Here is a 16,348-nt window from a genome sequence, read left to right as displayed (position 1 = left end):
TAGGTTTCTGCTTATGTAGATCGCTGGGTCTATCTGTCGATCGGGGGACACTAGGGCGATCAGTCGGCTGGTTAGTGGGGCGGTGATAAGGAATACTTGCTTTGGCTGTGGAACTGGCCATGCACGAGTATAGAAATCAGTTCTAATTTTCGGCTAGCGATAGCCATCGCCTATCGGCGAGATTGGGAAGTTTCGAGGAGGCGCTGACAGAGATTTATGGCATTCAAAAGAATCGCTATCAACGCCCTCGACGACAGCGAATTTTCATTCATTCCGCCGGAATCCGGAATGGCCCTCGATTGATTACAGGTTCATCGGATGCGATCCCAGTCACTTAGACTTGATCCGATTCCGAATCGAAAATGAAACTGATATCGGATGCAAACGACAGAACGACTGGCGAATGGAAATTAATTAACCCGCCAGATATCGCGCCATGGCCGAAGGGAAATCCGCAAGTCCGCAAGTCAATGGTGGAGATCGATCATTCCGATACTGGCCATATATTATAGAATTTTACGTGTGTCTACAAATGCACGTATACACGTATATTTGGTGGGCCCCGTATACTATATTGTCATAGCTGGGGATCTGTATCTGTATCTGCATCCGACAAACCACATCACATTGACATTTTTATCTTTAGTTGAAAATCTCTTCAAATTGTTATAAACGAAAAACACACGAGTACAATTGTTGTTGTTGGGCGAGTTCATTCTCTCATTTTTGAAGCAAAGCGCGACAATCTTGCCATCAGATCAGCTGATAAAAAACAACCGACCAGAGCCCGGAGCATTGTACAAATCATACAACCATGGCAGCAACAACATCGTAAAGTCCACAACAACAGCCAGAATCGACAGCTGTTTTAAGCGATTTTTAGCTTTATTTTGTTGTTTTGTCGTTTTGCCGTCTGGTTGTTTGTATTTTACGAAGGGAATGTTTGGAAAATGACTACAAACCATTATCGACGACCGGGCATCAGGTTTCAAACTTATTTCGATTGCATTCAGCGATTAAATCTTAACAAAGCCCCCGAGTGGATACACTGAGGGATAAAGTGGGGGAATTGGGTCGAATTGGGTCGAATTGTGTGAACTCCACTATCGCCCGTGATTAGTCAACTGTGAGAAATACCAAACTAGATTTCGAAAATCATTTTTTGACCGCTGCATGACGGTTGAAAATGAAACATCATAGTTTAACAAGAAAACTTATTAGTAAACACACAAAAAAATAAATATAATATCAAATACTATAACGTATACATTTTTGGGATATAAACTATTTGTACGATTAAAAAAAATATTATAATCATTAAAAATATTATACTTCCTTTGAACGTCAAGCCCAACTGACTCAATTAGATAGCCCGTTTCCGCTAAGGATGAGGCATTTTGTTTGCGGAAACGGAAATGAATGCATCATGCTAAACTTAAGTGAATAAAGAGTCAACAAGTAAATAATCCTGTTGGTTAAACACTTTAATTTTAATTGTTTTTAACATTGAGTATATTAGATAGGATATCCTAGGTTCTTCCTTTACAGGTTTATCAGTCCTTTTTACTTGTTTTACTCCATTCATTAATCACTTTTTGAGTTTGCCTTCTCGTGTGAGAAGGCCGAAAACAGAAAACGACGCAAAAAATGCAATAAATATATCGGCAATCTGAATTTCGCCGGGTGACTAATTCATTCGATCGTCAAGTTACTCCCCTGCCTAATCCCTCACCCCTATCAACACCCCTATATCACATCAGCAACCATATTCATTCGCCTCACTTGATATGCAAATGTGCTGGCCAAAAACAACGATAATAAAATGCAACAAATGCAAAGTGAAAAACAACATTTTGTAATTCGTAATGCTTGTTAATGCTTTTGTTTTTGTTTTTAGTTTTGTTGTTGGTTTTGTTTTTGTTTTTGTTTTTGTTGCTATTGGCTTATTGTTGGTGGTTTTTATCTGGTGATATTTCCTGGTCCGATTTCCAGCAACCAGCAAATCAACAAAACAGAGACAAAGAGAGTGTGTCAGAGGGAGAAGCTTATCGCAATTATTAAAATACAATGTCAAAATGGCCAAAGCTCGAGATTATCTCTTCCAATTGAAATGGACACAGCCGCCACAGGGGCGTGCTTTTGAAGAGGGGCAACTGGGCGTTGAGGGGGGCCCGAGGGGCCTTGGCTTGCAACCTGAGCGCGGCTCTTATCGCGGCTGCAACTGCAGCTCTGCGAATGCAAACTGCAATTGCCATATGCATTTAGCTAGCTTCTCTTATCGCTCGAACGCAGATCCGCTGCATAGATACCCACTAAAAGGGGTGTCTATGATACATTATGCTTGCTAGATACATTTCCTAACTGCCAAGCAAGCATTCTATACATTATCTCTCAGTGCACTAGACCAAGCCCGCTTCAAATCGACTGGGCTCTTGCCCAAATTGTCACCCGCATGGTGACAGCTATGCGAATGGAGCTGTTACTTCTGCCGAAGAACAACCGACAAGTAAAAAACAGCGGACAAGCGAACATCCAACAACCTGCAAGCCAACAGCTGGCCATTAGCATAAAATTAGTGATAAGCGTAATTAAAATTTATAAAAAACAGAAACGTATGGGACGACACAGTGGTGCTTATCTAAGTGCGACTGCACTTCCTCAGGTCTCGAAACTCCTAAAAGGCGTGAGATAGGAATCGAGAGCAGGTGAAGCTTGGTTGAATTTAAAATACTCTGCCCCACGAGAAATATGTCCATAAATCATTGGAAATGCTCCATTTATTTTTATCCAGTAAAGGGAGTAATGACCTGCTATTTTTCGACTGTTTCAACAGCACTATGCTGAAACGATTTAACCCATTTAAAGGGTATTTCGAAAACGAACCCGAGGGCGTCGTCATCACGATTCGTAGACTTCGAGATAGAGACTATGCACTCCGATACAACTGGCAGTTATTGAAGCTTATGTAAAGGCAACAATAACAACCTTTGGAGAACCTCCAACAAAAGCTACGCAAGTTAATGTTATTTGCCGTTGCTTTCGCTACTGTTGTTGCTGTTGTTGTTGTTGTGGCTGGCACTGCTGCTGCAATTGTGATAAAACTTTATCGAGTTGCGCTTCGAGTTTTTTCTCGCCTTCGAAAACCAACTCCCAACGCCCAACGCCCACTGAGCCATAGAAAACAACGGGACAGAAGTGAGGCAAGTGTGCAAGAGATAAATATGCAAAGCAGAAATGTTAGGGGCACTAGAGGGAGGGGTTGCTGGTGGGGGTGGATACCTACCCAGGGATAACCCACTGATAGTGCAGGTGCAACAACAACAGACATCAACAACAACGGACAACAGCTGCACTGATAAAAATACCCTAAATTATCGCGACGCAAATGGTAAAGTTTCTCGTTATCCGTTACTTAGTATCCCTTAAATAGCTTAGAGTCGTGGTCTTAATGGTTCTTGAAAACTATTAAAGTACAAGTGGAATTGAAATAGAACTTTATAAATAGTTTTCAGTTTTGTGTTTTCTAGTTATGGGTAACTAGTCCAGTGTAAATAGTTTCGAAATGTTTTTAAGCCAGTAATGAATTTTCTTATCCACTCATTGGTGACCTAAAAATAAGCATGACTTAAAGCCTAATCTAATTCTGGCTAAGTTGGGACATATAAATAGGTTTAACAAGTAGTTGAGTGTATATATCTATATAGAGTGTGTGAAAGGCATCGTGGGCGAGTCTCGAGATATAGATGGCGGCTTTCTGAGGAAGTCCCACTTGCATGACTCGGCCTGATATCACTCGCAGGGCATTTGTTGGGTTTGGATGAAATGGAAATGGCTTCTGAGGGGCTAGGTTCGGGGGGGTGTTGTTGTTGAAACGTGCTTCGAGCAGAAGCAGCAAAAGCAGCAAAAGCGATAAGGAGGCCAAAATGGCAAAATGGATAAGCAACCAACCGGGCGGACTGAGGTAAGGTGAGGAGTTCAGGTGGTCGGTCGGGTCGGGGTGTCCAGTGTCGCAGGTCCGGCACGTTTTATCGATTTCGATTCCGAAATGCATTCATTGGGTGTCAAATGGTTCGGGCCATAAATATATCAAATGGCAAACAGCGAAATGTAATTAGTTGACACTCTCCACTCTCCGAAGCACTCTCTCCCTTCTCTCCACCTCTCTTCTCGCTTCCCCTACATTGCTTATAAGGTGTGTCAGCTGCACGTACAACAGGTATCGACATCGATAACGCGACGACAAAGAAATTTCATTTAAATGAGCAACAAAGTACAAAGTTGGCTACTTTTTCAGCACCCTTTTATTTTCAAGATCGTGTAAGTAATTCATTCTTTGTAAAACTTCAGTAGCATACCACATGATATAGTCCTATAATTCCCCTATCTTCTATCTCTTCTATCTCTTTTTCCCTGGTGACAACGATCGGTTGGAGACGCTGTTCGTTATCACTGCTTAAATAAATCATTTTAATATCGGGTTTCTTGCAGTCGCAAGATCTCGGCTTATCGCTGTCACTCGTTTCGTTATAAACTTTTTTGGCTGATTTTTCTTGGCATAGTTAATCAATTTCGTGGATTTCTGTGTTTGCTGTGTGTTCGTCCGCATGTTTTGCTGTCCAAAAAACGAGAGCTGCTGAGCCAGCCAGCGAAATTGAATGGGTCAGCTTGCGGTCAGATGGGAAAAGCGATCGTGATTAGTGGAAAGCCAACAGATAGCTTTGTAATGACACAGTGTAATCTACGAAAGTACAACAGTTTGCTAGCTGAGGCACAGTAATGGTTTCAGATAACTGCAAAGGTGCTATAAAAACAGGGTCGACGTATAAGCCCCGATTCGATAAATCCAAATAAACCAAATGAACAACTTGGAACTCACCTTTATTCAACGGCTTCGGGTTGGACTGTTTGCGGCGTGACATTTCGAGTCCAGCTGCTGGACCGGAGGTATATCTTCAGCTACGTCGACATCAAGCATCAAGCATCAAGTCTGCGGAAGATCCAGATCCGTGCTCCTTTTCGCGGACATTTACCGGCGGATGCGATCGCACTCACACATAGGCGCCAGGCACCAGGCACTCACTCTCACACACACGGCGAGTATCAATTATGGGCAATCAATGCGATTACTTGTTATATTGGTATTATTTGTATTATTTGTATTATTGGCGGCGATTAACAAGCCTTAATGAATTTTTAACGATCGGCGCGACGAAAAACGCGCGCGATTTATGAACGAAATGGAGGTGGAATATTCCGATTGGAATGCAGCGGGCAGTAATCTCCAACTCGATCTCGAATCCCATCAATATCTGATCAGTGTTTTGCTCTTGATATTACAATTAATATGCAGTCGCGTGTTTTTTTGCCAAAAGCCTTTCGAAGGGGGCGTGGCATGCGAGGTCGTTCTTAGAGACGTCCGTTCGAAGCAAGCGCTCGCTCACGAATGAAATGCAAAGCGAAACCGAAACCGACACGAAAGCTCCAATTGGGCAAAGAGAGAGAACGAGCGAGAGAGAGAGAGAGAGCAATCTTATAAGAGCGCGCGCATTTCTTTCCATTTTGTTTTGTACTCGAATTTTCATCGCTCCGCATGCTTGCGCGTCTGCTTCGCAGTCTGATAAGAATCAAAACAAAAACGCCGAAACATTTACGCACGTTTTCACACTTTTCTCGCCTTCTTCATCCCTCCTTCTTTTTCACATAAACACACTTGCATCGGTATTTGCCATATTCTGGTTGGAGCATCAATGCTTTTTACAGTTCTCTACTTTTTTGTGACACCTACAACGGATATATTAATTGTTGCTTTCCACGCACTGAAGAACATTAGTTCACTTAGCTTTTATGTACGCAATCTCTAATATTTTCTTCTCGCTTTGATTTTTTTGCACTTTTGACTCCAGCTGCTGGCAAAAGGCGTTAGGACATAGTGTGAAAACACTCGTAGCGCAGTTATGAGAAAATTTAGTTTCCACTTTATGACACCAGCTGGCGCCTTGATATCGGGTGCATGGCATACTTTTAGGCTTTTCATATAGATGGCGCCTCCGCAAGGCGCCAATTCAAATAAATGTTAAATTGTGTTCTTGTCTTAACCACGATTCACTATAGTTCTGAATGTCAAAAATAAATATAAGCAATTACAACATCGTCCGCAGAATTCTATTTCCTGTGTGCACAACCACTTTCAGCATTTTATTTAGCTGCACTTCCGTTTCTTTTTTGCGTAATTTCTTCATTTTGCTTCTCTCTGGTCGCTCACCTTTTTGTCTTGTAATTTGCACCTATTGCATGATTTTAATGGAAATTCCTTCTGCTTTGCATTGGACACCCATAGATTTTAAAAATTCAGACAGCGGCGGAAATGAAAAGCTTCCTGCGGGACAAACTCAATGTTGAAGGGAAGGGGGTGAGGGCGGCGTTGTAAGGGCGGGGCATGCAAATTGCAAATGGGGATGCATGGCAATAAATATCATAAACCAGTTAGCGACCCGTAATCCGCGCTAACATATGGCCGAGTCGATTAGCCACGGGACCTCCACGGGGCTTCCACCTTCCCCGCCCCCTACCACGGGTCATTTGCGGTCTCCTTTCGCTCCGTTTCTTGCCCATTTTTTCATCGCCGCCCTTCGCTAATCGCTAATGAAGTATACGCACCGTTGACCTTCGGATCGTTCATTACACTTTGTCGTTGGCTTTTTAGGCTATCCCAGATCGCTTTTGGTCTGTTCTCAATGCAATTCGGCAGTCACCCAAAAAACCTATAAATAAATGGAAAAAACAAAAGTAAATGATCGAGGTTGGTAGTACTCAGTAGCTATACTAAGCTCAAGGATATGACGGTGGATTCCACAGCACGAATATTATATGAAACATAAGAAAACATATAATATATCTTATATGTATGTATGTATGAGTCTCTACACCAAATGAACACAGAAAGACGACCATCGGTTGCGAAACACTTTCTAAATATGGCGCTGTTCAAACTAATAGCCTTCATTTTGGTTGAAAACGAAGATCTTGTTAGAGCTGCCAACCAGCCATAACTAATATTCGGGGGAATCCCAGCTGCTTTAGCTTCAAGTCATGCCTATAACATAATGAACGTGCAGATCGATGCCAAATCAATCAAGTGCCCAATGGGTCGTAGTGTTTCACCGAATTTATTTCAGTGCAGCCAGTACAAAAACCCCAATTACAATCCGTAACCGAGTCATCCTCCGCTGTCATCATAGTGCAATACACTCGGCTGGAGGCCTGATGAGGATGTGCCGAGATTGGGAGCAGGGGCCTATACGAGGTACGAGGTGAGGTGAGCAACTTCCAGGTCAAGCAACTTCTGGCGGCAAGGCCATGCCCGTGACTGAAATGGAAATGGAAATGACAGCCGCGAAATAATAAAACAAAACAACAAGTTAGCCGAATAACAGCCGAAATTTTCGGCGGGGGAAGCTAATATCATTGACCCAAGGTGCAGTTACCTTGCCTGCTCGCTCCGAGTGCAATGATCCGATGATCCGATCCAATGATGATCCGTCGCCGGCATCCGATCGGAAGCGGCACGTTTCAACCCTGGGCGATACGACCTTACCCTGAACGAACTAATTCATTGGCGACATGGGGAATGGGGGTCAATACACTGAGCAAGCAAATAGTGAAAATACTTAATATTTTCAAAACAAAGCAGTGCTACTTCTGTTCTGAACTCTTAGACTATGGTTCACTGCAGTTCAATCGTCATTGGAGTAACCATTTGCAATCTAATCATTGGCCTTTGTAAAACCCAAAATGGGAAATGTATTTTAAAATCATTAATCACTTGAGTTTGATTTCGTCAAGAACATTGAAGGACCTTAGAGAAGCATGACTTTCATTCTTAACGATGTCAGCTGTAAATAAATTCTTTTTTATATAACTTTTTTCTAGTTTTGTTTCGCTTGAAAGAAAGACTACTTTTTTTCACGTGCAGGGCGTATTCCACTAACCTTGCCGTTCTCTTGCACTCTCTTTTCGCGCTCGACGCTCTTTGGCCAACTTCTCTTCTCACTTTTTTCTGATGCTGATCGGGTATCGGGTCCACTCCCAAGATCAGCTCGGCTGGCTCCTTGCATAAATTAAAACAGCTGATGAAATTTGGCAAGTCCGGCGCATAAGCGAGCTAAAAAGCCAAACAAACTGTTTCCCAAGCGGAGATAAAATTATGCACTTATTTTTGTTAAAAGGCTTCTTTGTGTTGGTCATCTGCCGTTATACAGACCGCCGTCGACGACGCCCACAAAATCCACTGCATTCGATCAAAGTCCATTTCGCTGACCCGCCCCCTTTCCTTGGAAATTCGGGGGTGCGATGGGTATTTATAGTAGCAATATGCAATGCAATAGGAATCCCACTCTCTCGCTCGCACTCGCACTCGGTGCTCTCCCGCCCGCTAAATAGTCGCTGCTAATTGGGGCCGTCGCCATTGCGGTAGGTTCGTCCCATGCTGCGTATACGTAATGTCGACTGTAAACCGCCTTTTCAAATGATTTCAAATGACCATGGATGGGTTTAAATATAGGTGGGATTGGGCATCTGGCAGCAAATGAAAGTGCCATTTAATTTGGGTATAAATATAAACTAAACTAATTAAGACAGACAATATCGATTGCACAGAAGCATATAATGTCTAGCAAACCCTTTTTAATAAAAGTATTCAAGTTAAATTGTTAGGTAAAATACTTAGCACACAGTTTTAAGTAAGTTGGAAACAAGACTGCATAGGAAAAATGTGATCAACGCGCAAATTGACCTAAATTGATTCAGGATTGGGCATTTCCAACCTTTGACCAGCTGCCCGTTTCCCATGGACGTGTGTTTTCCCCGATCCACTTTCCCGGATGACGACGTCGCCATCGCTGGGGCGCTTATCTCAAGTCGGACACGAATTGGCCGCTTCTATTTATAGCGATTCGAACCGAAGTCGCTTGACCGGGCAAAAGAGGAAGATGATGAAATATGTGTGATGTGTGATGTGCTCGGGCTCAAATCGCTCATGCCGCCGATTACTCTGCCGATTACTGTGGTATTTCGGTACTTCACCCACAAGTGGAACTCGTAAGTCGAACGTAAGTCGGATTTTGGCGAACTTTGCGCCTCCTTCACTTATTCAGGGTCACCTTCGGAGTCACCTTCACCTTCTGCACATCGATCATTCGCCTCACGCATGTTTTTTTTTTTCGCACCGATTGGCGTTCGGAACCACAATGCTACACTGGGTGAACCCTGAAGAGAGAGACAGCCTTAGAACGAGGGAGAGAGATAGCGAGAGAGAGTGAAAGAGTGACGCAGGTGAAGTCATTCCAAAGGTCAAACCCGCCCAACTCTGACTTAAGTAGTTGATCAGGGATTAACCGCTGAGCTTCATGTTTTCAATGCCCCTTTTCACCACACCAATCGAAAATGATAATTTTTGTTAATTTTCCCGCTTACTAATATGCCACTACTATGCCCTATTTCTTCGATATGCCCAAGTGTGACCATTGTTAACTTGTTTACTCGCTTTTGGCGTTATTGCGGCGAATCTGACATTGCACTCCGGCACATTTCTCATCATGAGCAGAGGCAGTCAACGTCAGCGAACCGCCTCCATTTTATTTTATTTTATTTTTTATTTTTCCGACTGGGCTTGGTTCAACGCATTGTGAATTTGCTCGCTGACCTTACATGCAATTTGTGGCTGCGACTCGTTCATGTTTTGATGTTCACTTCCGTCGTTGTCCTTGCCAAAGTGCAAAAGCCCCGGCAAAAATGAAAATCGAGTAATGTTTAACTCGTGCCCCGTGTTTCGAGTGCCTCGATTTCGATGCGATCACCCGATCACCCGATTCCTCGCATCTTCGATTTATGGCCCCGGCCACACGATGGGCAATTTGCGAAAATATGTTAATTATTTCTTTGGTCCTCAGGTGCCGCGATGCCACTTCTTTCTCCACATCCACAGACGCAGCTCCACAGCTTCGATTTCGAAGCGCCTTGCTTTTGATTATTTGAAACGCGTCGGCTTGCTAAAAATAAATGAAATGTGGGCAAGCACAGAGCAGCAACAAAACACAAAATACAAAATACAAAATACACTTTTAGCGCTCGTGCTTCGATTAGCCAACAACCATCGAAAAAGCAGCAGAAGCAGGGCAGGGCAGTAGAAAATGTGCTAAATACTCAAATCGGTGTGCACGCCTCTCCTTCATGACTATTGATCATAGGGGGAGAAAATTCTTGAGTACGGGAGCAGGCAATCTGTAAACCAGGGAAAATTCCGGCTATAATGTGTTAGGAAAAAGAACTGCACACTCTAAACGATACCCTGGAATCTGTACAAAACTGATGTTACTACATGCACAAAGCCATCATTTTGAAAGGGAAAGAGCAGCGGGTGCTGTAATAGTGTCTGAACTCGAAAACATAGGGCCATGCCATACAATCAATGCGTGGCTGTCTGTAATCGCCGCAGATAAGCGACAGACTGAGAAGTCGCTCCCCTTTCGCCGGCCGGCGGACCATCCACAATTCACAGCCCCAAACGCGCCCACTTAAGCCAACAAACGCAACAATGCCAATAAGGCAGCAAAGTCAACAGAAATACCAGTACACCGCAGTAATAAATTGCAGAAATGAAAGAGGAAGAAAGCTTCGTATTGAGGGGCTGAGCACTTGGGCAATTTCCATTGTTTGTCTGCCGGCACCGGCAGCGAGCCTCCTTCTACAGCTTGTGCGAAAGGGTTTACGGACCCGTCAAGGGCAATCCATTAATCGCGGGTTCGTCGCCTATCAACTCCCCATTGCCCTCCCCTCCCCTTCCCGCCCACCTCTTAGTGCGCAACGCAAAAGCAAAACAAGCGTGGAGCCAGCCACCAACACCCCATAAACAAGGTCTGCTACGTCATGGCACGGGTTTAGATAAACACACCAACCGATTCGGAACCGATTCACGCCCGATTCCATTCCGATTCCAATGGTCACGTTGCCGCCGAATGGCAATGAGTTTGATAAACAGAATCGGAAGTGGTGTGAGATATGTATGTACATATATACATACACACATGAGATGTAATGAGATGTGATGTAGACTGATTTTCCGACACGGGTTGCGTAATTCTGATAGATCGGTACTGCGGATTTGGGAGTGTTTAATCGATCATAATTCTGTTTCAATTTTGGATTGTATAACGCTGGCGCTACAACAACAGGTGATGTTTTGTGCAACTGTACCTACGAAAAGTATGGTATGACACAGCTGTTTACCCATCGTATCATAAGCTGAATGCATAAGATATAACGTATCTAATTGCCAGAAAATTGACCCCAAGCCGTCTTCCACTCACCGGAAGTCATAATTAAGCTGAATGAAACCCCACCCAGATAACCCCAATCCAGGTCGCCAAATTAATTTGTTTCATTCCATTCAGAAATCTAGTTCAAGATCAGCCGTGCAGATGACGAACCGAGTCACCTGCATTCACGATCCCCCATCGCATTCCCATCCCCGAGAGTCCAGTCCAGCCCCTGCCATATTGATAAACCCCCATTGACGCCGCATGGGAGGCAGGCTAGGAAATTGATAAGAACCCCCCTACGCTGATAACGGACACGCCTCTTGGTCATGTTGTGACTGACTAACGGACGAGTCCAACCGACGGACGGACTAACGGACATATGTACCTATGTGTGTATAGACTGCCCATGCGGTGGCCAGCTGGGAATCTTGCTTATCAGTCGCGAGTCCTTATCAGCACGAACCTAGTCCGAACCCAACCCCCGATGTAGGGTTGATCCAAAAATGGACGACTGCTGTCCGGGGGAGATGTCCGCTTTATGAATAACGCAATTATTATTATTCTTCGCGCGCTGTTCACGTTGACTTCACGTGGCCCCAATCAGACGCCCCAGCGACCTCGCCAACATCGGAATTGGAATTGGAATTGGAATCTACGTCGGCGGCGGCATACACAAAACGGGTCTATCAGCGGCCTCCCTTCCCGCGCCTTCCAGCGCGCTTATTCTAGATTTATTTATGTTTGTGCCATATATTCATACGCGGTACTCGTGGGACCAAGGGAATACTGTGCTCGCACGAATGCTAGACGATGTAGACACCTGTTTATCGAGAGTGAGATGAGTAGGGTGTGAAGTGTGCCTATGAGAGAGTATCTCGATCTGTAACTCTTAGTAACACAGGTAACTATAGGCAAATATCAGACTATTCAAAAGGTAGCTACGAATATTTCGCAACTAGATCATGTTTTTAGTTAGGCTTTTTAAAGGTCAAAAGTTTTAAAACCTTACATTTAAATGTTGACATAGCAAAAAACTTGTATGTGTACCTGCCAAATGAATGAATAGGCATATATCATCCATGAGAGGTATTATTTACTAATAACAGAGAGGTTCTAAGAACCGGGTATCCCTGAGTCGGAGAACGGATTATTAATACTTGTTTCTGTTTGTCCCATAAACTATATTATACTATACTATACTATACCATATTTCCCACTTATTGATGATGTTGTTTATTTCAAGCGCACGACTGATGATGAGATGAACTGCGTTGCCATTAAGGCGTTCACCTGAACCGGTTCAGGGACGTCTATATCCCTACGATGCAATGTTCTGCCATTCACATCCGATTTCGTCTTGCGTTCCAGGGACAACAACTTTCAAGTTCAGACCAACATTTGGCAGCTATAGGAACTGGGCCAAGGTCGATTTTTACCGGCCGCCAGAACGGGAATCGCATGAGAATTAATGCGAGAGGTGCCGAGGAATGAGGGCGCCAGAGAAACTCCATTAAACTGTGACCAGGGGAAACCTTCGCGTCATCGTAAATTTCCATCGGCAAGACCGCAATCCCGACTGAAGGTCGTCTACGCCCCTTCCCTTACTCTGTTTACATGCTGCTCGTGGTAGACCTCTCTTAGCCTTGCTCCAAAGATTTGTAGACGCCGGTTCTCCGCGTTTCGTTCCATTCTGTTCCGATTTAGCTTTCGGCTTTGGAGCAACGCGTCGGTGGGCACGTAGGCAGAGCCGTCGACTGAGGGAGAGCAAGCGCATCATTAGTGCGGGGATTACAGCCCGAGGTGGGGGGTAGTTATAGAAAAGCTTCTATAAGGGCAGTATCTATAAAGATATCTCTTCAGAGATCAGACGACTTTGGTGTAGCAAAATGAGATCCCGAGTTCATAATCAAATCTTTAATAACATATTGCATTTGCTTTATTAGCTGAGCAACAGTGGGGAAAGATCGGGAATCACTCATTAAAAGGTCTCAATTTAGAGTTGGTCATGTGAGTCTTTATAGCAAAGATAAACATTTTTATATTTGGCATATTATCCAAGATCAAATGTTAGTTTTTATCAAGATCCCCGCATTGTAGACCAATAACGAGGTTACGCGTAATGGTGAAATATAAGAAAGTTCATAAATAGTCACAACTACACACCAAAAACTTTAAAGTTTCTGCTCAATTATGGAAAATCTTCTTGTTTGTAAACATGTTTACACACAAGCTCAATGGAAATTTCTGTTTATTTCTCCTTTTGTCAAAGGCGGACAAGCAATATGAAACCAAGAAGCTAACAAAGTCTGCACTTGGAGTCACGAGTTGGGCTCATGACGTCATGGAGAGTTTTTGACGATCTTGGCGCTTTTTCAGACGATGTTGTAGCGTTGTCCACGCCCGTGTGCCAGGAAAGGCCGACAAACAGAAACTGGGGGAAAATGTTTGTGAATGGGAATCGAGGGAAACTAGGAAAATGGGCGTCGCATTTGACGCGTTTGACGTTGTTGCCGTGCCGAATTATAGACCAGTTCCTCATGACTTTTGGACGGGCTGTGGGCCACTCGTGGAATACATGATTGAATGGATATACATATGCATAATATGAACAAGCAGGGTTCTTTTTCGAGGCCTTCTGACGTCAGGGTCCACCTGTGACTGACATTTCGACCAACTCCCCCGTCGGAAAATTTTCTGCTTGCGCCTGTGGCTTCATTCTGGTTGCAACTTCTCTCCTTATTAATAATAAAATAAACAGCGTAGGAGGCCTTGAACCCGGCTAAAGCTCACGCCAACGTCACTCTTATTATGCTGTGACCTTTGACGCGCAACAGGAGCAAGAAGCCAGCGTGGGTGTGACGTCACCGAGCCAACGTGTCTGCTACGTAATGCCAGATGCCAGTTGCCAGAAGAGAGTTACGTCAATGCGCAAACTCGCTCTGCGGAATCTGAAGAGCTATATGTACATGTATATCTAAGTCGGCCTTTGGCACACCGCGAAAAAGGTATTTTGCTTACTTTTGTGTTAGAAGAACAAGTTTTGAAATCTAAACCCAGAAGTAAGATTTATTTTTAGTTTCTATTATTCCCAAATGAATAATCTTCATAATTTAGCAATGAATTTAAGAAAGTAATAGAATACTGTAATCTAGTTGGGATGTTCGCCTTCCTGGCGAAATTTTATAGTACTGACACTCCGTTTTTTCCAGTGACCAGCGGCCTACGTGCGTTTGCAAGTATGTGGGTGGGCACACGTGAGTTCTGCGAGTCCGGATTTCGCCAGCCCAGATTAAGTGGGTGGGCGTGGGATCTCCGTGGGCGAATGCAAGTCAAGGGAACTGAACTTGAACCCGCCGGGGAGCCGAGATATACGTCTATTTTTAGTTCTAACCTGCGTCCGCTGATTGTGTTCAGCCTCAGCAATGCACATAAATTCGCGCTTGATGGATTTGCGGGGTGTGGAGGAACAGGTCGGTGGGGGGCTCAACTGCGCCGCAGTTTGCATTCAAAAAGGGTGGGGGGGGGAGTGGTTGCGGTAACGGTATATCGGCCCATTTACACGCCCACATAAGCGAGAGAGTGGAGGCCATCGCTTCAGTTCCGCGCAAATTTACACACGAATTCCGATTCCAATAACAAACACGAAGCGAAGACAAAAACAAAAACGCAAGTACTGCAAACCCCCACACGCACACAACCACACAGATAGGCACGCCACAGACTGCTGGCATTTTTGCCCCGTCTTACTCGCACTCACTCAATCGTTCGCTCAGGCAAAGTATCAACAAATGTTCACGTGAACATCATGAGGTCAACGCGTGATACCAGACGGACCCACACAGACACTCACGCACACCACCGAACACCCAGGCGAGCTGCTCAGCCAGTAAGAAGGTTATTTTCCGAGGGGGTCCACTAGGGCATACCCTATAAAACCGAAGAGCTAGGAAAAAGATTCCATTTTTTACAGCAACCTTCAAAAAGTTTCACACGGAGTTTAGTATCAACAAATGTAGAGTGTCTTTGAGGAAATGCGAGAAAAAATAACTCTGGAATTTGTCAGAAATCGGCATCTAGTTTAGCGCCCCTATACCACCCCTGAATACCCTAGACGGCGTGAACAGTCGCCCCACAAGTCTGGTGTGGGGTATGGCGTGCTAGTTATTCGTTGTTGTTGCGCAAGAGAGCGGGCGAGCGCCAATGGCCACAGCTGTTTCTTGCGTTCGCTCTTTGGTGTGTGTGCTCTGTGCACGAGCCCCTTTTTGCTTTGAAAACTGTTACAGGCGAACGTCGAGCATTGCCAGGTAGAATTTACACGTGTCCTCGAGGGTTTTCGAACGAAATAAATTTAATCAATCGACGACTAATTGAGTTACATGCCCCTGGTAAACAAGCGCATTTTGCAAACGCCTGCTTTTCGTGACTCAGCTTTCTTATCTCCCCGTTTCTTGGACCTGGCAATGCCTCCCATCTCAACTGTTGAGCTCCCACACTCTCCGACTTTCGCACTCTGCCTTTCGTTTATTAATGAAATCAGCGTCTGCTTAAAGTCAGACTTCCAAAGTTAATGCAAATATATGCGGCTTAGATATATAGTCTTAGATTCCAGCTTGAGGGGCGTCTGCCAGGTTTCAAGCCAGTTTTTAAGTATCTTTTTTAGCCGATTATTCACAGACTTCCGTGGCAACAACTACGTCAGCTACTCAGTCACGGCTTTGGGGTGTGTCTGTGAGTGTGTCGCTTGGTGTGCGCTGTGCACGCGGCTTGGGCATGCATAGCCTATGAATAGACAGCCCCTGGAGCCCCCTCCCCTCCCCAGCTCCTCCTACGCTGCCCCGATCTCTTTAGCACCAAACACAAGACCCCGCAGTGAACAGCTGATGACGTCCATGCGTTAATTACGTGCTCTGCCTCTCTCCTACTGGCTGTGTGTCTGCGTCCTGCACGGAAAGAAATAACTTTGTCACTTGGTGAATTTTTGGGTCTTCTCGAAAAAGGCAACAACATCGTATGGATTTTTCGAAGATATTAAT

The 16,348-nt window shown here is 44.4% G+C and overlaps 1 protein-coding gene across 1 annotated transcript in view; it reads right to left on the bottom strand.

Moving 5' to 3' along the window:
• The window catches only part of LOC6526315 (zinc finger protein ush), a 67,123-nt gene that overhangs the window by 46,826 nt on the left and 3,949 nt on the right, over positions 1 to 16,348 (bottom strand). Inside the window, exon 2 of the mRNA XM_002087401.4 lies at positions 4,877 to 6,761. Within this exon, the coding sequence (XP_002087437.3) occupies positions 4,877 to 4,919 (43 nt within the window). The 5' untranslated portion in view covers positions 4,920 to 6,761. The remainder of the gene's footprint in view (positions 1 to 4,876; positions 6,762 to 16,348) is intronic.

This window comes from Drosophila yakuba, chromosome 2L (assembly GCF_016746365.2).
Source record: "Drosophila yakuba strain Tai18E2 chromosome 2L, Prin_Dyak_Tai18E2_2.1, whole genome shotgun sequence".
In the NCBI taxonomy this organism is placed as follows: domain Eukaryota; kingdom Metazoa; phylum Arthropoda; class Insecta; order Diptera; family Drosophilidae; genus Drosophila; species Drosophila yakuba.
This window is presented reverse-complemented; position numbering and strand designations above follow the sequence as displayed.